Source organism: Miniopterus natalensis, chromosome 9, assembly GCF_054644295.1.
Source record: "Miniopterus natalensis isolate mMinNat1 chromosome 9, mMinNat1.hap1, whole genome shotgun sequence".
Taxonomy (NCBI): domain Eukaryota; kingdom Metazoa; phylum Chordata; class Mammalia; order Chiroptera; family Miniopteridae; genus Miniopterus; species Miniopterus natalensis.
In genome coordinates, this window is record NC_142089.1 from 48,034,849 (window position 1) to 48,060,524 (window position 25,676).

Consider the following 25,676-nt stretch of genomic DNA (forward strand, 5'->3'; position numbering starts at 1 on the left):
GGAGGATCATAGTACAATTATAAAGAAAACTAAAAACAATATAAATTTTTAAAAATTCAAAAACAAGGAAAAGAAAGGAAAAAAAGACGCCTAAAAAACAAAGAAAAAATAATAATAAAGAAAAATTCAAATAGACTTAATGGCTGACAAATACACTCATTATTTCATTAAACATCAAAACTTTACAATGAATGACTTATTTTGCATACTTCTGATTAAGAAGTAACAGAAGGACATTAGTATTAACACTTTAAACCCTTCACTATTAATATCTATCAAATAAACTCAACATTCAAGTTCTATATTTTAAAATCACTTTTATTGAACTAATTTAAATAACACTGTTTTAGTGGATGGCAGATGCCCCCAACCAAAACAAAGCCATCATGAATGCTATTCAATATATTTAAAGTTATCCAGTTTGGTTCTGCATTTGGAATATAGTTAAACTTTTGACATCACATAATCAAGCAAATAGCAGTGCATACTATATTAATCAATGACTTTATGCATTTCATTTAAAAAATCATTTTGCAAGTGACTTCAGCTTTATAAACAATCTCATTGACACATTCCATACTTCATGCTCTCAAAATAAAGTGCTCTAAAACTAAGCTTTTTACTGATAATAATGACTACTATCCAGGGTTATAGATAGGAATTGAAGTTTAATATTTTACAGTATAAGAGGCAATAAGTTACTGATATCTGCTGACACAAATTCCACTCAAACTAAATACATCCTTGATACATTCAAAAAGACATTTTGTAAATATTAATATGATAGTTTATGTGCTGCAGTGCAAAAGAAGTGACACCCTAACGTTTCCTGAGCTTTAGGAAATTAACGTTTTTCTGACTACAACTCTCAATTTAAAATAGGCTCTTCATTAAACGAAGCCATGTCAAAACTACACAATTAAATTAGGTTTTTGGAGAACTGAAAAGATTGGTCAGAGTTATGGAGGTTTAGGGTAATGAAAAAGTTTTCAAAGCAAAATTATTTACAAAACTACAAAGGATACTGTGGATTTGCACGTAGTATAAAGATCAAAGATAACCTACTGATTACCAAATGATCACAACTGTTCCTCTCTTTCAAAAATATTACACTGAAAGACTATGGTAAGTTAAAGCATTAAATATACCAACCTGTAGTATATTAAACATTTAACACATTTTTCCATAATGCCCAGTAAAAAGGAATGAGAGAGAAAATATTAAAAATCAAGAAAATAAACATGCTTTTAGGAATGTTTCTGCATGTATATATGACAAGGGAAGTGAAAATGATTTCTCATTAGAACACTCTATATCCTCAAAATTACAAAGACCGAGTTTCTACTTCAATTTTTTCTTCTGCTTGTATTACATCTGGGTCAACATGAACAACTGGAGGTCGTAGGATAACTTCAGGCCCTCCACCATATATAGACTGTAGAAAATTCCACGTTTCTTCAGAAATTTGACCAGAATCTGCTCCTAAATTAAGTGTATAAAGAAAGAATAATATTTACAAATCTACAAATTCATAGTGCAAAAGCTTTCATAATGTAACAACACACACACCCACGCCCCTGCCCAGCCTTGTAAGCATGAATCCTTTAGGGATAATTAAGAACTTTTGGAACATGAATCTTCCAATTACTGGCCCGTATTGTTACAAGCTGCAACTTTATGGTCTGTCTTAAAAAGTTGGAGATCCTCTTTTTCTAGCTCCTACCAACAGCCTTAAAACCTTTCCTCAGAAAAATTAAAGACTGGCAGCTTTTCCACCATTTGTGCTGCTTCGTGAATGAATTATATCATTAAACTGGGTTCAAAAGTGGCATAGGTGGCTAGTGACGCTATGTTCTTAATAGTGACAAATTACTAACAAGTAAGGACTTAAATGTTAGTCAAACTTACCTTGCCTGAGCATCACACTGCCACATTTAGTGACTGCGATTTTAGTGTTATCAATAGGACCTGGTGGATCTAAGTTAAAAGGAAAAACAAGTGATCAAAATGCATAGTTTTCAAATAAATGCACCAAAGGATTGCATATTTCTGTGCCTGAAATAACTGAAGGATGTAACTGTATAATTAGATTATATTTTTAGTCAGATTGTTATAGTCAATTCTTAACTGTCTTCTGAGCTTCTTCCTTCTTGCATCTTAGTTCCCCCAAAACAGAACCAGGGAAGAGTGAGAGAAGCTCTCCTACTACAATGCAAAATCTAACAGAAATTATTTCTTAGCTATCCATTTAAGGATTACAGGTTAAAATGCACTTTTAATGATATAAAAGAATAATTCCTTTGTAATTAAAAAAGAAATTATGTGATTCTTAATGTTTCAGATTGTCATTAAACTAAAAACAATAAAAGCATTATAAAATAAAATGTTGTAATGCACTTTTTTTAATTTTAATTTTTTAATTGAATTTATTGGGGTGACATTAACAAAACTCTACAGGTTTCAAGTGTACAACTCAACAAAACATCATCTGCACACTGCATCATGCACCCATCACCCAAAGTAAAGTCTCTTTCCATCCCCATTTACCACCCCCCGTTTACCTTCTCCTGACACCCCTTCCCTCTGGCTATCACTGCACTGTTGTCTGTGTCTATGTGTTATATAAATACTTTTTTGCTTATTTTTACTTTTTTTTGCTTAATCCCTTCACCTTTTTCACCCAGCCAAAATGTATTGTTTTTTAATTTAAGAAAACACGATTTGTTTTCCCATTGAATACAAAAGTACAGTGCATGTTCATTATCAAAAGCTGTAAAAAAAAAAAGGTACAAGGAAGAAAATACACTGTAATACTGCTATAAAAAGATAAGCAAACTGTTTTAGTATCTGTGTGGTCTTTTTGCTTTTGCATATGTTTGCCTATTCTTTAATACAAAAGGTTCAAACTATTTATATTGTATTGCAATGTTTTTTACATATCAATACTAAATACTATCACAAAAATTATTTATAAAGTCCACATAGTATCCCATTGTAATGGATAAACCATAATTTAACCAATCTTATTGTTTGGTGGATTTTTTTAAACTTAAATATTAAGGTCACAGAGGAATTTTGTTTAGTTCCTTTATTCCTTCTATGAATATAACTGATGAAACTAGTTTTAAAAAAATGAAAAATTCCCAGAACCAGAATATAAACTACAATATAAGACCCCCCGAGGGCTGGGATCTTTTTCTTTCCTATTCACTGATGTAATAATCCCCAAGTGTATATAGATATCCAAAAAACACTTGTTAAATAAACAAAAAAATCTGCAAAGAATTTTATTTTTCAGTTAACCACTTACCTCCATCTTTACCCTTCACAAAACTTTCCCATTCTCTAAACCATTGCATACTGATGCAATAAAAAGTAGCTGGAGAGTCCTCCTCTTGGAACGCTCTGTTGAGCTATAGGGAGGGGAAAATTCAGTCACTTAATATTCAGAACTTGCTTTGTAGCAGAACAATACAAGCATCCTACTTCAGCATCTGATAAGGCCAGTTTCTCATACACAAAGAATGTGATGTACATTGATGCTAAGTTAACTGAGTACTAGCATACGTGATAACATATATTAAAAAACAATTCTATGCTATGTCTTAAATTTTAGCAAGTACACATGGAAGGGACATAAGATTGGATAAGTGAAGATAGTCAAGACAACATCTTCAAAACAATACATATTTATTAAAAATCTGATGCATAAATCTTATTTAAACATACCATATCCACTGTCTATATACTACCTGTGGACATGTTGCTATTACAAACACAATGCTGCAATGAATAATCTTATATATGTCATTTCATAGGTAATATACATATATGTATTGGATTAAATTCTCAAAAGTGGTGGGACAGTCGCTGAAAATGTTCTACTCCTTCCTCTAGCCTAAGGAATGGGTATGTGACTCAACCAAGGCAAAACTCTATTAGAAATGGAAATCTTCAGAGAAGTGACCTAATGGTTAAAAGGGGTCATTCCAATGTCAATTTTGTTAGCTATAGACTAGGAATACCTTGATTCCTGAGTTTCTGGAGGTGTGGCTATTCAATTTTTTTTTTAAATAAATTTCTTTTCAGCTTAAGTTAGCCATTCTGGCTTCTACTGCTTTCAACTAAAGAAACCCAGTTGACAGAAAAACTGGTATAGAAAGAGGAGGTAGAAGCAACAGTGCCTGAGGAAAATGAATGATATTTGGAATTTATCTAATAGTGTGAAAAGACAGTGAGATGCCTAATAATATTTCATGATGGGTAACTAAATGCCCACAGTATATACCACTGGTGCACAAAGACATCAAGTTCAGATCATGTCTCTCCTATAATCAAATCTAGTCAAAACCCTGCCACTGTCCCCAAAAGACCTTTATAATAACCTAGAAGTACCTCCATGATCTGCCCCATTATTTCACTCATCTTCTAATACTCTCTTCCTCATTTATTGACTGTGGTCACATGGACCTTTGTTACTCCCAGAACCAAGCAGATACATTCCTGCCACTCAAAAGTTTTTGCATGGCTATCCCTTCCTTTTGCAGATATCTAAGTATCTCCCTCACCTCCTTCAAGTCCCTGCTTAAATGTCACCTTTTCAAGATGACCTATCTTTATCTCCCCACTTAAAATTGCACCTCACTCTCCCCCCATCACTGTATTCCTGATCTCTCTTACTCTTTTAGGTACTTTCAATTTCCATACAACTCACCACCTTTTAATATATAATGTACTAGTTATTTATTAAATGTAAGCTCTTTGAGGTCAAGGATCTTTCTGGGACATGAGGTGGCTGCTTCCATAGAACAACGAAAGGCAATGAAAAATGTGGCTGTCCCTGATGGATAACAAAGAAAGCAAAGCATGTTTGTCTCAAGGTATAACATTAAAGTTAGGACTTTCTGTAATGTACAACTTATCCCTAGAGAATTGAGACTTCTGAAATGTAATGTCAGACTAATTCTGCCAGATGAATCCATTTAATGCATAGCATTACCAGGTTTGGACACTTTTAGGACTTTCTCTCTGGTATTAGGAATTTCTTCTTTTTTTTAATATATCTTTATTGATTTCAGAGAGAGAGAGAGAGAGAAACACCAATGATGAGAGAGAGAGTCATTGATCAGCTGCCTCCTGCACACCCCCCACTGGGGATTGAGCCTGCAACCTGGGCATGTGCCATGACCCGGAATCCAACAGCAACAGCCTGGATCATAGGTTGATGCTCAACTGCTGAGCCACACCAGCTGGGCTAGGTGGGGACTTTTTAAATTTTAGTTAAGTATAATCACCCCATTAATTAAAAAGCATTTGTTTATCTCCAGTTCTGAGAAATTCTCTAAAATGTTGCTCTAAAAGTAGTTCCTGCCCTCTATTCTCTTCTAAAATTTCTATTGAAAAAAACATTGGATTCTATACCTATCCATGTTGAATGTTGAAACTTTGTTTTCCATCTGTTTATCCTGGCACTTCTGAGAAACCCTTTGCTAGGTCTTTCAGTACACTAATTTGCTCTCCAGCAGTATTTATTCTGCCATTCAATCAATCCATTTATAGAGTTCTGTTTTCAGGATACAACATCCTTATGCATCTCTATGAGAATCAGTATTTATTTTATGTGTAATTTAGGAAACCACAGTTCTTTCTAGGTATTACAAGCTATCTAAGCTCATGCCCTCTCTGACACAAGTGTCCACATTCACTGCTCTATCCAAGCAGACACCTTTATGCCTGCTGCCTTATACAGTGGGGGGTGGGGCGTGGGGGCAGAGGAGATGCTGAGGTCATTATTTATCTGCCCCTTCCAAGACTGAAGCCTATGTGGTTACTTCCTGTGGCCTTTGGTTTACTTTTTCAATTTGATCCTATTTGCTTTTATAGTTTTTCAGAAATTCCACTTAATCTCCAGTCCACCAAAGGAACCTAGTTTTGTACTCATGTTATTTTTTATGCCAACACACTGCTTTGTTAAAAGGAGGAGAGGGTATGTGGAATAAGATGAATTTGGATCATAAGTAAATAGTTGGAGCTGTGTTACTTCCTGACGGCAGCACTTTGAGGAGACTGACTTCTGACAACCTGGGTAAATGGAACTATGCTAGGCCTTGTCCATAAAACCTAGTTGTTCAGCTCTCCCTGCTGATTCTATTATCAGACTTTCTGTTGCTTGCAATCAAGGAATATACCATAATAAACTCACTTTGTGGAAACTAGGTATATTTTATATGTAGAGACTCACAAAACAATATTATATTTCCCAAAGGGATGGAACTTGAGAATGCAGTCTGGTTAAATGCTTACAGAAAAACACTAACTTAAGAAAACCTATAATTTATGACTTCAACGAGGAGATTTCTTACCAGTGCCAATCCATAAAACAAACTGTATTACCAATCCATGAAAACAAAAACCCACAAAAAGAGAACTTAACTCACTACACTGTTGTGGCCTACACTCTTATATACTCAGAGCACTTAAAATCTTTTGCAACTCTTTCATCCAATCATTTCATTAACATAATACAGTTCTGCTGTCAGTTCTTTATCCTAGAGCATATTTATAATTTGAAAAGCATCACTTTTTTTACCCGAATAAAAATTTCCAATTCAGTTTTTCTTCTTTTTTCAATTTTCTCTGCTTCAATTTGGCAAGTGTGACAAATGTACAGATGGTTGACAGCTGGCCCTCCTCCATACCTAAAGCATAAAAATTTAGTAATGATGACTATCTTGAAGACAGCTGATGCTCTAGAAAATGTGTCTCCCACTTTTAGTGAATGGCTAAGTCCCTAGTAAATAAATCCTCACAGAAAAATTCTCAGTCATATTTAAACTAATGTACAAATCAAATCATCATAAGGGCTTGATTTTATGTTTATCAGGGTAAATGACTTTATCAGTTTATTAACTAATCTGCTTTACCTATATTTCAACTTTCCCTTATAATTACTTCTGCTACAAAATCGGTTTGAAGCAACAACACAAAGTAAAAGAAGTCGCTTTCAAAAGTTAGCAAACAACATACAAATCTTAGTTACAGAGCCATACTCTTCAGCAACTTTTAATCAGAAAGGGGCTTCCTCTCGCTTCTCAAGTAAGAATTTATGAAATGAATTATTTTCAATATTTCACTAAAGAAAAGATAAGGAAATTATGTGTGAAATGCTTTAAAATAAAATTTTAAACTTTAAAATTTAAGAGTTAAATATCACAGAATATTTTTACAGATGCAGATAATCAGAACATAAAAATTAGTATTAATTATCTAGGCTACAAAGTCTACTGATTCACACTCTGAGTAAATGAAGGAAAAAGGGGATATTCTAGTTAAGCAACATAAAGCACAAGCAGCACATATAAAATAACCCAACCCCCTTTAAACAAGTTTCACAAACTGATTTTCACGATAGCATATTGTCTGATTTAAAAAACAAACCTGCTATACAGGTTATCCCAAATGTTCTGAGGCAGCATCAAAACCAGGTCTTCAATATAACTAGCTTTTCGCGGAGGAATACCTAAAAAAAAGTTTAGATGGGTATATCTTATTCCTAAGTTGCTTTATATTGCTTTCAAAGGTTAAACTCATTTCTTAACTGATTAACCATTGACATTTTTCAATCATTATTCTTGAAACCCCTCTTAAAAAGGTTAAAAATTAAGTAAGTATCAGCGTTTTTGGTGATTATGCTCCTAAAGATGAGTGTATTTCTTGAAATAGAGAAAATCAGTAAACCAGGATTTCAAGAATTTAACTTACATAAATCTTTACTAAGCCTTGACTATGTATGGGGGAAATCAGAGATAAATAGGAAACAAGCTTTCCTTCATGGAGCTTTATGGTAGCAGAAGAAATGAAGCACTTACATCAATAAATGTAATGGAAGGCAGGCCCAGACAAATGGCATAAAAGGTTCATGGGGAGATTTAGAACAGGAGGAGCCTTATGTTAGTAGTTCAAGTTGGGAAATGAGAGAAAAATTCACATACAGATATATTTTCAAGGTTTAGATTTCTACATCCAACACAGGATATTCCTATCTCTTTTAGTTTCACTGAAAAAATAATTAATAAGAATATCAATTCTTCAACCATGAAATGTAATCAAGGTGTCACACTAAAGTGTTATTTTTCGTGGAAACAAACACTAACATAGCCAATCACAAAGGCATAAGATATACTTAGCAAATAACTATATGAGGTTTTTTGTTAAATTCTACATACATTTTTATACTTAGGAGAAGAGCCAGCCTTTCATTTAGACAAAAGGAACAGGAGCCACAGATACAGTTGGTAGCTGGGTACCTCTTGGCTGAGAAAAATGATATGTAATATAAGTGCTCACTGTACCATAATTGGTTGTTTATGTATCTGTCTCTACTATGAAATTAGAGCTTTGAGAACAGAAATAGTGTCTTTGCTATTCTCAGACTCTAGCACAGGATTTGGAACAGGTATTCAATAAATATCTGTTCTAGGAAGAGGCTACAGACTGTTACAATTAGAAGGAAAAAGCCCAAATTCTGAAGCCCAGTGAATTAAACACATTTAAGCTGGACTGCAGATGGGGAATCAGAAATAAATGGAAGATGAAAAAGTCTTGGGTCTTTCCTAATATGTAAACTATTTAACAGCAAACCCTTAGCACTACTTTCCATTACAGAATTTCTTACCTCCATGAATACAGAGAAAATCATTATTTGAAATAGGGCCAGGTTCGGCGAAGGTCTTAAATTTATTTAGCCACTGCCGAGAAATATAAAACTGAAGGAGACTTGGTTCCGTTATGTTCAACAAATTTGATATCCTCCGTCTCTCTTTTTGTGCCTCTTCACTGCTCTTCCTATTAAGAACAATGATTCTTTAAATTCAGTGTGCATTTTATTCCATTAAACTGGCAAGTGGATTCTTCCTCTTCCTTATTAAACTCAGCATACACATTAATATTGTAAATCTTACTAGATCTTGGAAATTATTCAAGAGAAATATACTGTGTATCAACCCCCAATACTACATTATACAGCTCTAGAAGCAATATTGTATCTTAACTACTGGTATCCACATAAACATTTATTAACAAATGTTTCTTAATAAAATCAATGTAGTTAATCTGTTTGCTGTTTCAGTAGCTAGCACTTAATCTTTTATAAAGTTGATATTTTTTTAGTATACGATTTACTGTTATAGTAATACCTTGTTTATTAGCTATTTTAGGAGAAAATTTTGTACTTAATTCCTACCATTAGTGCCTAATTTTTTTTTATTAGAACTAATATTCCTAAAAGAAAATACAGACGGCCACTGAACAATGCAGGAGGATAAGGCACCTGACACCACCCCCTCCCCTGTGCATTCAGAAATTCATGTATAACTTCTGAATCCACAAAAACTTAGCTGTCCCTTGGCATCCACAGAGTATTGACTCCAGCCCTCCCCCCCCCCCCCGCAGATAACAAAATCTGAATGCTCAAGTGTCCTACATAAAATGGCATAGATCAATGCATACAGTCAGCCCTCCACATCCACAGACTCCCAACCTCAGATTGAAAACAGTACAAATGGTACAGTACTGAAAACAATCCACATATAAGCAGACCCACAAAGTTTAAACCCATGTTGCTCAAGGGTCAACTGTATATTCCTTTTCCATTCAATTAAATGATTTAACATTTTCTTAAAGGATCATTCTACATGCAACCTTTCACTTTATTTTACTCAGATAATCAAATGAGAGTAAAACAATTTCAGATCTTTACTCAGCAATCCATTGTGAAAGTCTTAGAAGTCACCAATAACCCCAAAGTAAGATGTAATTTCATATTTGTTAAAATAGTCCATCTGTGAGTTACTTCCTTACCTATAAAACAGAACATAAGCTTCTGCATTTTGTACAGTAGATTCTGAAACTTCAGTGACACTCTGATCGTCAAATTCATACCAGTGATTATTTAAATTGTTTCGGCAGTAAGCAATATAGTGTCCGCCTGAATTTAAGGGGAAAAAAATTTAAATCATTTCCGTAATACCAATTAACACAAGAATGGAAGATAAACTACTTGAATATTCCAAGTTCTTAGCAGAGACTGAGATATAGCAAGAACTATGCTAGTTTTTTCCCCCAGTATATATGTATCCTCAGCACCACCACTTGAGAAAACGTAAATAAGGATAGAAAATGTACTCTTAAAAAAAAACAGGGTAAAAATGATCATGTTAAAAGTCTTATTATTTAATTTTATACAAAATATAATTTTCCAGTATTTCCAACTTCAGAGTAAAATTATTCAATTTCCTAAAACTTTTTATGTTTTTTAATAACCAAAATAAAATGAAAATAAATAATAAAAATCTGTTTTTACAATTTTTCCTTTCATTCAATCAAGTCTTACTTAAAAGATCAACTCAGATGTCTGCTATTTTTAATTTAATCTAAGAACATATGCCAAGCCTGAATACTTACTACTTGCAGTTCCATGATGACAAATGACTGACAGAAGATCATAGGTAACAATCTGAGCTAGACTATCTTTAGCAAGAAATGGCTGAAGATCCAGCCCTTCCAGTGGAAATGAAACATGGGTACTGATTTTGGTGGAAAACATCAGTTCATGTCTGAATCTTTTAAGATGGATGCATAAAATCTAAAAGAAAGGCAAGATTAAGATTCTATTGCTTAAAAAAAAAAAAAAAGATTCTATTGCTTTATATGCTAAAGGAGTCTATAAAATATACATGTTGAATGAAGTGTCAAGGTTAAACATTATTCTGCAATTATGATAACCTGATGCCAGAGATGTTAAAATGTGGAAAGAATGAAACATGGTACTTACTAAGTTTATAGGTAACTGGGTTTTCTGACTTTATGCTTTATACCTGCAAGATCCTACAACGTCTGATTAAGCTGTGCTCAGCACCGTTTCACTGGTAAGGGTATTTGCTATGTAACTCAGTATTTTAAAAATGGCTAATCCTCAGAGGGCATATATAGCACCTGGTCAACAGAAACAGCCCATTCTTCACCCATGCTAAAAAATGTACTACTAATTATTTATGTTCCTACCAGGTAAAATGAATTGAATTGTAATTAAGCCCATACCTCAGGAAATTTTTGTACTTTACAAAACTTGACTCCATTCCTCAACCTATGGGGAGAAAAGGCACAAACAATTAAAATAAACCCACTTGCCATATGAATTGACAAAAGCTTTAGTATTTTCAAATATTCAATAAAATATTTTAGAAAATACAGACAAAAGGCATCAGACTAAAAATGCTCACTACTGAATTATATGCTACACATGAAAAAATACACACTAATTAATAAAACACTGGAGTCCCTTATTGTAAAAAATTATTTAAACTAAGATATCAGTAATAAAAATTTAGGGAGTTGTGTGATTCTTTGATGTAAATTAATTTTTATAAACAATCAAAACAGAAACTCATAGATACAGGAAACAAAATGCTGGCTGCCAGATGGGAGGGGCTTAGTTAAGGGGCGAGGTGAAGACGGTGAAGGGACTGAGAAGCACAACTAGAAGTTACGGAATAGTGAAGGGGATGTAAAATATAGCATAGGGAATATAGTCAATAATATTGTATGGGGTCACATGGGTACTAACTTATCAGGGTTATCGCTTCGTAATTTATATAAATTGTTTAACCACTATGCTGTACACCTGAAACTAATATAATATTAAAATGTCAACTGGAATTTTTTTTTTTAAATTAAATTTTTAAAATAGAAGTCCTACTATCTATGGCCTGCTTACACCTTTATTAACATCCAGATTATCAACTAAAACTGGGTAAAATAAAATCCCAATTTTATAGAATTGGTTGGTAAGGTCAATATATTATGAAGGTCAACCTTTATTATATTATAAAGGTGAACCTTTATTCTTTTTTAAAAAATTAAATCTATTGGGCTAACATTGGCCAATAATTATCTAAGCTTCAAGTGTGCAATTCTATAAAACATCACGTGCTCACCACCAGTCCAATCCCCTCCTATCCCCGTATACTTGACCCCTTTTCCCTCTTCACCCTCTCCCACGAGCTCCTTCCCCTGGTAACCACCACACTGTTGTGCCCATGAGTTTGTTTGCTGGTTTTGTCTGTACATTTTGGTTTCTTTTTATATCCCACATATGAGTGAAAAATTATATGGTTCTTGTCCTTTTCAATCTGACTTATTTTGCTTAGCATGATACTCTCAACACCCATCCATGTTGTCCCAAATATAACCTTTATTCTTAAATGTGGAAACAACTTGAAATAAAGGCTGATTATTAGTAATAATCTATATTAATATACACATGACAGATGTCTAATTTGGATTTGGGGGTAGATGCAAGGTTCTTTTCCATCTTCACTAGTATTACCTTTGTCCTAATTGGCGAGTTTTTTCAAACCAGGTCCCTTCCTCTAGGCCAACACCCCCTTCAGGTAGATATGGCTTTAAGGACAAACTGATAGTACTTTCCAGTTTTCTAAAAGTATAATTTTTTCTAGAAAGTACAAAGCAGCCTTTCATCCTTATTGACCAAATATACCATTCTTTTTGTCACGAAGAGGGCCAATAGCCATAGACCAACATTTCTCTGTGGTTATTGACAACAGACAGAAGTTTGCATTATAAACATTCTAGATATTATTAGGAGGCCATTATTTTTCTCTTACAGAGATTTTAAAAATATTTGCCAGTTCACTGTATCTCAAACATATTTGCCTTCAATTCACCAATTTTCTAATTTACCATCAAGAAGCCTTAAAAGACTGAATTTATTATAAAACAGAACAAGGCAACTACTGGTAGATATAAAGAAACGAAATTATACTTTGCTTAACTGTCTTTCTATTCTGCCATCACACAACAGGTAACATCAAGGTTGGTATAACCCTTCTGAATTTTACATAGATTTGAAACTGCATACACTTACAGAGAATATCCCTTACTTATGATGACAAAGCTTAATCTATGTAATGAAAATGTATGTTACATATCACAGTATATCTTTTATAATGTATTTGGAAGCTGTTTTATGCAAAATTACATATTTATTTTAAATCTCGAAATACACTTTTACTTCTTAGATAAGCATATTAAGTTTCCTAAGTTTTTGCCTCAAAGCTGTTTTATAGAACAACCAGCCTCTTTATTTTTATTAAGACAAAGTTCACTGGCCTTTATTTTTCTAAATAAAGTGGAATTTTAATTCCACATGCTCAATTCAAATAACAACAACAAAAAAATACCGTTTAAAATACAGAACATGTGCCCTGTGGGTGTGGCTCAGCAGCTGAGCATCAACCTAGGATCCAGGAGGTCATGGTTCCATTCCGGTCAGAACACATGCCCAGGTTACAGGCTCAATCCACAGCAGGGATATGCAGGACGCAGCCAATCAATGACTCTCTCATCACTGATGTTTCTCTCTCTCTCTCTCTCTCTCTCTCCCCCCCTTCCTCTCTCTGAAACCAATAAAGACATATCTAAAAAACAAAAACAAAACAGAACATGCTATTAAAAGCATTGTCAATGACACTTACTTTTTGCATTTTTCACAACTGTACATATTGTCACCTGAAAATAAAACATACCTGGTCATTCCTCTCAAATTAAAAGCAAGGTATTTTCTTTTGATTCTGCAATTCTTTTGAGTTTGCCACATGCTGACCTTACAGCACAGTAACACAGGCTCACTTTTTTTTTTTTTTAATTTATCTTCATTGTTGAAAGTATTACAGATGTCCCCCTTTTTCCCCCCATTGATGCCCTCTACCTGACATTAGCCCATCTCCCCCGAGGCCTTCTCCACACTACTGTCTGTGTCCATGGGTTAGGCTCATATTTTTCAGTCTCTGCTCGAGAGTCAGCTCATAATGTGCACCTTGCCTGAAGCACCCTTGACCTCCCTCTCTTTTCAACCTTCAATGCCTATCTTAAAGAACATCTTTTTTTCTGCCCGGCCGGGCGTGGCTCAGCGGTTGAGCATCAACCTAGGATCCAGGAGATCGGGGTTCAATTCCTGGTCAGGGCACATGCCCGGGTTGCAGGCTAGGCAGCTGATCAATGACTCTCTCATCATTGATGTTTCTATCTTTCTCTCTCCCCCTCCTTTCCTTTCTCTGAAATCAATAAAGATATATTTTTTTAAAAAGAACATCTTTTCCATTCACTCACTCAACAAAATTTACTGACTCCGTTATATGTCCAAGCAAGGTACTAGACATAGAGAAATAATGGTCTTAAATATTATTGAGGAATTCACAGACCAGTCTAGATATTTAAGTAAGTCTTTTATATTGGTTGAATTTTCTCTTCTTTGAATCCCTGAGAAGTTTTAAGACACCTCACATACCTGTCTTATACGAACTTGTGTACAGTATTTCAGGATATGATTTGTGGCATTTATATGTATATCGCCATGGTAGATACTGACACTGTGGCAATATGGGCAAGTACTATTATGCACCTTAAAACTTAGCTTTTATGAATACATTTTATATTTAGTCCTACTAGTATTTTAGATCACCCACAACAATTTAGCCATAGATGAAAACTGTTTCATATCTCTTACCTTTCAGTTCATCTCTAGCGAAGAAGGCAGCAAGACAATCTTGCAGGGTTACTATTGGACCCCAAAACCAGCTAGGGACACATGAGACAACAAACCTGAAACATTATTGATAGGAAAAAAAAGGAAGTGTTCTGCCAGTACAGCAGAAACAGCAGTTTTAACAATCAGTTACTTTTTTTAAATGCATACGTACCTCTTCACATATTCCATGAAAAAAGCTATCCACCCTTGGGGAGCGTATGCTTCACCACACGACCCTGCTTTTACTATGGAAGTTGGATGACTCGATGAATGCAGCTTAGCAAGGTCTTCCTTGCCAGGAATTGGCAAGGATAGATCTTGAAAGGTCTCCAGGGTTACAGACACCTAAAATTGTTTTGTGTTTTAAAAATGGGATGAAAATAAGCCAGTGCAAACATTTATGAGGATAGATTTCAGATGGCAAAGATCAAAAGTTATAATAAACAAAAACATCAAACTGCTTAATAGTAATAACAACAGCAAAAGACTTGCTCTGTACCAAGTGCTGTTCTAAATTTAATCTTCACATAAACCTTATGAGATAACTACTAACATCCCATTAGTCAACGACACTGCAGCATAGAGAATACCTCACATTCAGCCACGGCAGTGTGAGGTCCAAATTCTTAAGCGCTACCGCATTTATTTTTGGAAATGACCTCTTTCATGATAGTTTTTAAATGTTTTCTTTTTAAAAAGTTGTAAAACCTAGCATGTAATTTTTAAATAAATGAAAACATTTCAGGATAAGTCTATTTAAATATTTGGTACCAAATTAGCATACATTAAAATGACCCTATTGGAAGCCCTTAGGTTTGACTTAAGATTTTAACACAATAATTGAAAACTTACTTCTGCATTGTTGTTTTCTGGGGTTTTTTTCTGAGAGATGTCATTTTAATTTCAGTAGTTATATTCATTCCTGCACTGAAGTAAAACTACTCTTAAGAAAAGCTCAAAGAAAACTCAGGGACTTAGAGGTGTTATAAAAGAACTCACGGTAATTTTAATGTATGTTCTTGTGTGTGAATCTGGGCCCCAATCTTAATATGGGAAAATATTTACAAGCCATACACCAAATGTGGAAGCTGCAATCACAGTCTAGTGACTGTATACAGCAACAGTTGCCCAGCATATTAATTTAATCAGCCTCACGAGAATATGTGTACTACCAGTTCTTGTTGCTGAGCAACATATTTATTACCTTTCTATGTAGCCAGAGATAAAGAATGGAGTTAGTTCTTCCTGTTAATGCATGCCTGTCCAATGATGGGTTAAGACTTATCCTTTAAGAACTATGTTGCTATTACTTCCAAAAAACAATTCTACTCCTAGAATCAATTATACTAATGTAAACACAAGAAACACTCACCAGCAGCTCCTTGCTACAGATGAGGAGTTAAGTTTTCATACCATTTTGTCAGGCTTTTTTTTTTAAATCAGCATTTGACAAAAAATTCCCGTGTATTATAATTCCTTCATACTCACCCTGTCACAAGTGAGACACTGCACTGAACTAATGATTGTTCCATCAAATACGTCTGAAATAACACTTCGGTATTTCTTGTGCTGTTTTTTTCTCTTTGGGGATGATGCAGATTGAGCTAGGACTGAGAAACAAGTGTTGAAATTTTTTTTAAAAATCAAAGTAGTTCCTTTAGCATTTTTCTCTGGAATCTTAAACAGTAAAATTTATGATGCTGAAGAAATTTGTCAAAATACCATTCAAGAGCATTGCTTAAATAAAAGAAAGAAGCCAAGTGAAATAAAAGAGGTTCAGTCTCCCCATCTTGATTTCAATCAGAACAGTTTTACTTTTGCTTGTTTGTTTTTGATTCCAACTAAAGCTATATTTGAAGAAATGATTCTGTAACTTCTGAGAGTTCTTTATATATTTGGGATACAAGTGCTTTGTCAGTTATGTGATTTGCAAATATTTTTTCCCATCTTTTTTTCATTCTCTTAACAGTGTCTTCTGCCAACAAAGTTTTAAGTTTTTTTCTTTTATGGATCATGCTTTTGATGAGTTTAATAGTTGTACATTTTATAATACTGGAACTCTCATTCATAGCTAGTAGGAATTAAAAATGATACCGCCACTCTTGAAAACAATTTCATACGACATTAAGCATAAAACTAATATAAAACCTAATAATCCCACTTCTAGGTGTTAAGTATAGACAAATGAAAACTTATGTTCATAGAGAGACCTGTACACATATGTTTATAGCAGCATTATTCGCAATTGCCAAAACAGGGAAACAATTCAAAAGTCCTTCAATGAGTGAATGAATAAACAGTAGTAGAGTCATACAATGAAATACTAGTGAGTAGTGAAAAGGAACTATTCAGACATGCAACGTGACTATTATCGCAAATGCATTACACTAAGTGAAAGAAGCCTGTTTCAAAAGAACATACTGCATGATTCCATTTATATGACATTCTGGAAAAGTCAAAACAGTAAGAATAAAGAACAGAGCAAGGGGATAGTGCTTAGAAAGGGGTAAGAGGATGGTCTGATTATAAGCAGTAAAAGGGAATTCTTTGGGATGTTAAAACTGTTCTATGTTCTGTTTGTGGTGGTGGTAACAAGAATTATGCATGTGTTAAAGCTCAGAACTCTATACCAAGAGTGAATTCTACTGTATGTGAATTTGTGCCACGCTTACAAAAAAATTTAAATCATGGTTGTGTAAAATTATGCTGTCAATTTTAAAGGACTGAATAACATTTCATAATTAATACTTTGAATGATCAAAACAAAGTAACCTAACTGAAACAACTACCTTTTTTTTGTGTAGATGCCAATCCTGGCCATAAGTTGCCTGATTTGGGAGGGCTTGCTGATAAACGTGGATTAACACCTTCATTTGATGGAAGGATCTGTGGTGTAGACAGGTCATTCAAATGGACATCAGTAATATATTCTGTAATATTTAAAATTTGTGTTATTACCTTCAGTAGTAAAATTATTCCACCTGTCAAATAATGTTAATTATGTTGAAGGTTTCTTCATTTGAGATTTTGAACACAATTCACATTAATAAATGTCAAGTGAAATACTTGACAAAGTGCTAAGGGAAGTAACAACGATTTTCCCCCTAGGAATACAATTAATGTTTATAACTCATTACTGTTGTAGACAATTCAGGAAGTAAGCAGTGGAAATATAAAGCCAAAGGGAATCATATTTGTCCTAATTAATATTTTTAAAAACAATATTTAGGACAGGTTTTTTTAAAGCTTTTCAGACAATGTGGGAGAAAAAGATTATCTTCCCAAACATAATAATCAAAATCTAAGAAGAAATTTAGGCATATAATAATCATAAATTATTTTATTCTTACTATGATAAAAGAAAATTGATTCCTTTGTCAGGGAAGGGTCTTTTTTGGAATTAAATTATGAATCACAAGTATATAAGCTCCACAAGTGCTATCTTGATAGTTTGCTGTTGGAGTCTCAGTACATAACATGCATTCGGGACAAAAGACTGTGCTCAACAGGAATTTAAGTAAAGAAAGGAAAATTGTCCACAAGAGACCCTGAAACAGAATAATTTAAGGGATTTTTCCAAATAATACAAAGTAATTACTTTCACATAGGCATTTCTCATTATCGCCACCATGACTAAAAGCATACTGCATAATTCTGGAGGGACAGGAGGGAGGGGACTTACTCTAGGCCTTTCTGAAGGGAATAAAATTAATATGGTATAGGCCAGGGACTGGCAAATGTTTCCTATATAGAATCAGATAGTAAATATTGTAGGTTTTGTGTGTCATATATGGTCTTTGTCACATTTTTTAATCAGGTCTTTAAAAAATGTAAAAGCTCAGATCCCTGTTCTAGGTCATCGATTAGTTACTACATATAAGAACAAACCTGCTACAGAGCAATAAAGAAGGAGTATTTTCCTTAACCAGGCTTTCTACAAGGAAGGGCTGGACAGCGTATAAGCTAAGTCTTCCAATGCTGACATTTCATGTATTTATTAACTATTCAACTTCTAAACACATGTAAACTTCTAAACATAAGGGCAGTATAATTAAGGAGCCTAACACGTTTTCCTGACTAGAAGGCATTTATGCACTGTACACAGGTGAACCACAAGTATTCCTCTGGTTAAGGAAATAGCCTTTTCGTCAAGAAGAATTTCAGGTTCAGGCTCACTTAAATACCTAAAAAACTTGTTTAGTAGTTCTCAACTCATCCGTAATTATAGAAGACGATAAACTATTTTTGTTATTTGTCTGCCACTTATTTTAAGATCAGAAAATCTGAACCTCTGATGGTTTAATTTTATGTGCTCTGGAGTACTAAATACCACATGAAGCCAAGATAAGTTAACTCTTGAAGAAATAGATGTAAAATGCAAAACAATCTAACTCAATATCTTTCATTTGACCCCTTGCTCTTTCTCAAAGGAACACGGACTAATATTAGAATATATTGTACAAGATTCATTATAGTTAAGCTCCTACACTAAAACATATACCAAATATTTCGTAGCTGATGTGACTCCAATGACAGCAATCTAAATCTAACAGTGTATAAAGTTATAAAACTGCAACTGAATTACTCTGCTTTTTCCCAGGATCTTAACAGAATCCGCTTAAAATGACATACACTTAACACTCACATGCATACACTGCTAAACTCTACTAGTTAGAAAGCCCAAACATAGCTATTTAATTCCTCTTTTCTTCAAATTAGTATGGTTAAACTATAATGTCATATACTACACACAAAATATTAAGCTAAAGTTATTGAACACTCTATTTCATTTTTACTATGCTAAATATACACTGTGAGCATTAACATGTAAGTTAGAAGTGTTTTGATTTTAGTCACATGCCACGCTAATTTTTCCTCAGAAAATCTGAAAATAGTGAAATTACAACATAATCTTAAATACAAATATATCATTTTGCACCCATTGTGTACCAATGAAACACTACCATTTTAAAATTATTAAAACTGTCACCTGAAGCTCTGCTGTGTATTTGCACTTTGACCGTTTCCTGGCTGTTCAAATCAACTGTTTCAGACACAGAGTCTTTATCTTTATCTAATTCTCCTTCAGAATTTACTTTATTCATCTTATTACACATCTTCTCTTTCTGCCAATCTTTAGACATTTCTGAATTGTTCTCATCATCCTGAATTAACATTGTTGTCTCGTTATTATCTTCAGAGAAGCCTCTAGAGCCATTGTCATTTTCAGCTTTATCGCTGCTGCCACAAGATTCACAGGACTGAAAATCCACATCTGATTGGCTCTTGTCTTCTTCCATGGTCTCCTCAGTCGTTATCGTTTGAGGATCTTCTTCTACTTCCATGACCTGTTCTTTCAGTTCTTCATGAAGCAGATCCATTAAACATCGAAGGAATTCCTGAGCATCCTAATATAAAAGTAAATTAGATATTACCACTTCATTAAAAATATCTGTATGTGTGTAGAAACTTAAGGAAAAATATACAGAATGTGGTTATCAACTAAATGTGTAGCATTATACTGAGGAAATACAACTTTGTAAAATATAAGGCATTGGAGGGATGGGAAGCACTAAGTTCTAAAAAGTTATATAAATGAAACAAAAGTAATTATAAAACTGAAGATGATATGGAGGTCAGCTTTTAGTAGTGCTGCTATTTTTAAAAAGTGCAGGAGTAAGGTGTAAAGAAGACAGGGATTTGCTTCATGTGACCATTCAGAGAGATGTCCTAAATTCAAATATTTTATAAGTTTAGCTTAAAATTAAAGTTTTATGCAATCTTGCACTATATCTCAAAGAGAAATCCTTACCAACCTGAAATGCTTATTAAAAATAAGCATGTAGGCCCCAACTCACATCTACAAAAATCACAGTTTCTGGTGATCCAGGAATATGCACGAGAAAAAATTAACAGGGACTAGGTATTGTTTTGAAAAAGAAAAATATGTTAGGGCCAAGTATAAATATTAAAAGATATTATATAAAACTACAATAACTGAAACTACCATTGGTACTAGTACAAAAAAAATACAGGTCAATGAAATAGGTTAGAAAGCCCAGAAACAGACCCTATTTTATACATTAATGTAAGCACAAAAATCAGTAAGAAAGAAATTTTTTAAATCATATTTTAGAAGTCTTAAATTTATAGTTTGGTACAATTTGTTAGCTGTTTATTAAAAATAAAATTTGGATCATTGTAATATGAAATAAATAACATGTATTGAATAATTAACCTTTTTTTTAAATGAAAGCATAAAATATACAAAACAGATGAAAATTTATCTCTGATGTGGAACTTTTCCAAACTAAAAGCACTAGAAGAAATATACTGATACATTTACCCACCCCAAAATTTTAAATTTCTAGAAAAGTATAAAATTAAGGGTAGAAAAATAAAAGCAAAAAATAAGATAAAAAATTATTCTTGGTAAATAAAGACACAAGGAGAGAAAAGTAGTAAAAATAAATAAATGGACAAATAAATCATATAAGAAGAAATACAAATGACTACATAATAGCATAATGCATAGTGGCATGCAGCAAATTTATTAAAGATGAATATTATGAATAACAAGCAATTAAGACTTACCTGCTGACAATATCCCCGAAATGTTGGATTTACAGTTTTAATTCCTTGAAACAGATTAGTTGGCACAACAGATCCTGGCCTAAGGAACAAAACATTTTTAATGATAAACCTGTGATTTTTTTTGTTTATGTAGAAATTAGCAATCAAGAATTGAAGGTATTAAATTGAAAAGTGTTTGTGTTTCAAAAAATCATTCAAAATTGCCCAGTATTATGTTTCATCGGCTTGTCAGAACAGCTTATTGCTGATATTTAGGGTGTATTTTCTTGTTCTCTTCCCTAATGAAATGATCATACTCTACTATATGTTTAAAAAATACTTAATTTACTGAGAGTTCATTATTGGTGTATAAAAATGCCATCAGTGGTTGATTCCTATATGTGGCCTGACCAGAGATCAAACCTGCACCTTTGGTGTATCAGGATGATGCTCTAACCAACTGAGCTACCGAGTCAGTGCAAGATATTCATTTAAGAACAATAAAGAAAACAAATATATTAAGTACATACCTGTTTTTATGCCACAGTTCTGTCATCAGTTTGAGATAACTTTTACAAATGGCTGGTTTCTTATCTATTCGAACTAGTCCTCCACAATCAAGAAAAAACTGTGTCAAAGGTGGGCTTATTTGGAAAAAGAGAAATATGTTAGAGCATAATCAAGCTCAGTACTGACTGTCTTCTCATCATTCAATAAACTGACAGTATATAGAGCCCTGCATCTATTATTTCTTTGCCGTTTTTTTATAGCTTCACATTCACTTCATCATATTCTTGCTCAACCCATTTAAACCAGATTTGACTCTACCATATCAGAGTCCTCAATGCTGTCAGACCCAGTAAATACCTTTCACTTCCCTTTGAGTAGCATTCATGACAGGTGGCTTACCCCCTCATCCTTAAGCAACCCTTCTCTTGACCAATGTAATGTACTTTTCTACTTTTCTTCTTTACCTCTCTGACAACTCTTTTCCCTCTTTATTGTTCTTTCTGCTCTTACTAGATTATATAAATATCAGGGTTCCTCTGGACTTGATCCTGTAACTTTTCCTCTTCCCTACATATACTTTTCCCTGGGTGATCTTAAATTTTCAGACATATGCCAATGACAGTCAAATTTACAAAAGTGAAACATCTCATCTAAACTCCAGATTTACATCAAATGCCCAAACAGATGGCTATCTTAGGCATATCAAATTTAACATGATCAAAATTTAACTTTTAAGTGAATCAGCTTCCTCCAAGCTTCTACATCCCAGTAAATGGTACTGCTATACACCCAGTGGCTCAAGTCACCAATTTATAAGGCAATGAGCTTGATTAACTTGAGGAAACCTCCAAGAATCTATTCACTTATAGGAAACTGCCTGGGCAAAGGATCAAATCCTGGCCTGCAATAAATTAGCTACTGTAAAACAATATTCCATGTAAGTGGAACCAAAGAGAATATGGGTAGCTATACTTATTTTAGACAAAAATAGATCAAAAGCTGTACCAAGGATAAAGAAGGTCATTATATAATGATAAAGGGGTCAATTCATCAAGAAGATAACATTTGTAAATATGTATGTAGCCAATACAGGAGCATCTAAATATATAAAGCAAATAACAGATCTGAAGGGAGAAATAGAAAGCAAAAGAGTAATAGCAGAGGGCTTCAATACTCCATTTTCAACAACAGATAGATCATCCAGTCAGAAAAATCAGTAAGGAAACATTGGACTTAAGCTACATGTAAGACCAGATGGCCCTAACAGACACATAGAGCATTCCATCCAACCCGGTTTCTTGCCTACTCTACCTTCAGAATTACTCAACAAGAAAGAGGAAATAACTTTTCAGGACTACTAACATATTTAGTTTTAGTTAATCCACATAACTTTCTAAATGGGGGCATTTCAGAAAATGGGAGGAAAAAAAACTGTGTTGAGGAAGACGAGGGAAGAAGTACGGCCAGGGATTTTTTCCTTGATCACACTACAGCAGCACGGTTTTCCGCTCAGAGTAACTTAAAAAGCTATACAAACAAAACAAAATTAATTCCTCTACTTACCAATTAGAAAGAGCCTGCAAAGCTGCGTTCATGTAACAAGTATTGCCAATATTTTTCAAACCTGTAAGACCTATTAAGACAAAGTATAAGTTATGTCATCATTCAATAATGAAATGACTCAATTTTGTAAGTGTTTACTGAATACGTAACTATGGATGGTGGTTATTAAGGATCCCAAACCACACTAAGAAAATACATTATGGAAACACAAGATAACTTGAACAACTCAGAGGTCAGACTGATATCAAAGTGTTGATTTTCAGATAGCTATTTAAATATACACTTAAAGGATTAAAATTCCCTTATATCAATTACAAAGCAGAAAATTTGTACTAAATTATATAGATAGTTTATACTAAAAGCTGTGGGCTTTGGTAAAGTGATGCCAGAGAAACCAGGCATTACTCAAAGTTGTCAGTTTGCTTTTTTTAAAAATACAATTTTACTAGTCCAAATTTTAAACTCCTTTTTTTTGTAATTACATCTGTATAGTTCCTTTCACAACTGTGTAATGTGAAAATTTCAAAATTTTCACATTACACAGTTTACTAAAGAAAAGGGTAGTACCATACAAAGGAGGATTACACAGGAGAATTATTTTACCTCTTGCCTTAAGTTCATCTTCGTCTTCCACTTCTATGTCCAGATCATCAGATACAGCAACCAGAGGAGTTTTTAATGTTGTGTTACTGGGGATTTTAAAATCCTTGATAACAGAAAAAATAGCATACTTAAATCCTTAGGTTAAATTTTTTTAAATTTTATCTCATATATCTCTACAGTCTAAAAATTAGGAGATGGTATTTTAAATACGAATTCAAGGTATTATCAATTAGAATAAAATTTATATTTTGAAAGTAATAAGGATCTACACTACCTTTATTAACATATGTACTTGAATAACAAAGCCACCTGTGACTTTTCTGAATTTAAACACAATTCACTCCAATTCAGTTAGGTCACATTATAGGTTAAAAGACCTAAGTGTACATATCCTACACATCGTCTTTTCAGATTTTTCGAACTTTTTACAGGAAAAAAATACTACAGCTTTTCTGTCATAACACACTAACTTATCTGTAGACTTCTACAATCTCTCCTGATACTTGTTACTATATTTATTTTGCATCCTTTTATGCATATGAAATAATTAATTTGTTTCAAATAGAAATAAAATATTACAATATTAATTCCCAAGAATTGGCTTAACTCAGAGGTTGCAACTGGTGACCTGTTGGTCAAATGCTAGCCCACACTATTTAACAACAAAAATGCAAAACTATGAGCTAATATTTTACAAATTGGGAGAGCTCACATAAAAAATCAGATTTTGCAAGTTTTCTTATAATAGCAGAAGATCAAAGTACATTTAGTTGGAGAAGGAAACTGAATAGCAGCATATGCTCAGCATGTGCTCTGGTTCTCCAACTTATGGCTATATTCACCTATATAATGCAAACATATTCCCTTACACAGACCCGCTTTATATGTCTATTTTATCTTCCTGGCATCTGTAGATACTGAACATTCCAGTATGCCCCATATTCTCATTTTGTTGTACTTAAATATGGAGAAATGCAGAGGCTTTAAAAAAATTATTCAACATCTTACCTCCTAGAAAAGTTTCTATTTGAAAAATCTTAATGATATTTGAATGGTTTCCAATACTGTTATTTTATAACTAATGCTTGATAAAATTGGGTTCAAATAGCCTATACATTTTTTACCTCTAAAAAATTTGTACAAATAACTTTTTCCCCTTAGTAGTTTCTTCAACGGGTCATCAAGAAGTTGCATGAAATTAGTGTCTTTTATGTATTGTAAATATAACTCACCAGAGAATTATTTAGAAGCCATCAGAAAAGTATGAGTACATTTATTCAACCAGATTCAACATTCACCACCAGTCTGCAATCTCTTCTGACAGAAATGGCAACAGATGGCTATTTTAACTTACTTTTCTTTAGTCAGTGATGATTATTTGCTCAATGTTTTTATTTCTACTTCTTTGTGAACTATCTGCACTTACTCTTCCGGCCACCTTTTGAATACTGCCCTTATAAAAATTATCAGTTCCTTATGTGATTAAACTTTTAGTTATCACATTTTTGTTAATAATGTAAGAGTGTTCAAGAAAACTTATTCTCAAACTACCAGGACACTCAAAAAAGACAAAAAACATATTTCTGAATGATAAATTGGTATCAACGGGAGAAACAGTAATAGTGATAATTTATTAACTAGAGCCATTCAACTGTGAATCTAGAAATACAACAAGTATACCTTGTCTAAAACCTAGTCATCTTAAGTTATATAATGTGTAAGGCAAGCAAATTTATTATCACACATATCTACTATCAGAATGTAATACAAAGATACAAGAGAAAAATCTAAGAGAATTGGTATCAAGGACAAGTATAGAAAT

The 25,676-nt window shown here is 33.4% G+C and overlaps 1 protein-coding gene across 2 annotated transcripts in view; it reads right to left on the reverse strand.

Moving 5' to 3' along the window:
• Window positions 1–297: 297 nt before the first annotated feature.
• Window positions 298–25,676, reverse strand: part of USP33 (ubiquitin specific peptidase 33) — a 37,931-nt gene continuing 12,552 nt past the window's right edge. Inside the window, exons 6-24 of one of the 2 annotated variants that reach the window (XM_087820535.1) lie at window positions 23,855–23,957; window positions 23,252–23,321; window positions 21,709–21,822; window positions 21,200–21,278; window positions 19,596–20,013; window positions 17,395–17,535; window positions 16,094–16,215; window positions 14,778–14,950; window positions 14,585–14,655; window positions 13,554–13,587; window positions 11,098–11,143; window positions 10,462–10,642; window positions 9,859–9,985; window positions 8,675–8,844; window positions 7,438–7,519; window positions 6,590–6,698; window positions 3,311–3,413; window positions 1,909–1,977; window positions 298–1,482 (exon numbers count right to left, since the gene is read on the reverse strand). In XM_087820535.1, coding sequence (XP_087676661.1) covers window positions 1,325–1,482; window positions 1,909–1,977; window positions 3,311–3,413; window positions 6,590–6,698; window positions 7,438–7,519; window positions 8,675–8,844; window positions 9,859–9,985; window positions 10,462–10,642; window positions 11,098–11,143; window positions 13,554–13,587; window positions 14,585–14,655; window positions 14,778–14,950; window positions 16,094–16,215; window positions 17,395–17,535; window positions 19,596–20,013; window positions 21,200–21,278; window positions 21,709–21,822; window positions 23,252–23,321; window positions 23,855–23,957 — 2,370 coding nt within the window. In that variant the 3' untranslated portion in view covers window positions 298–1,324. Of the gene's footprint in view, window positions 1,483–1,908; window positions 1,978–3,310; window positions 3,414–6,589; window positions 6,699–7,437; window positions 7,520–8,674; window positions 8,845–9,858; window positions 9,986–10,461; window positions 10,643–11,097; window positions 11,144–13,553; window positions 13,588–14,584; window positions 14,680–14,777; window positions 14,951–16,093; window positions 16,216–17,394; window positions 17,536–19,595; window positions 20,014–21,199; window positions 21,279–21,708; window positions 21,823–23,251; window positions 23,322–23,854; window positions 23,958–25,676 lie in introns of both variants that reach the window. The other variant, XM_087820534.1, reaches the window with a different exon arrangement.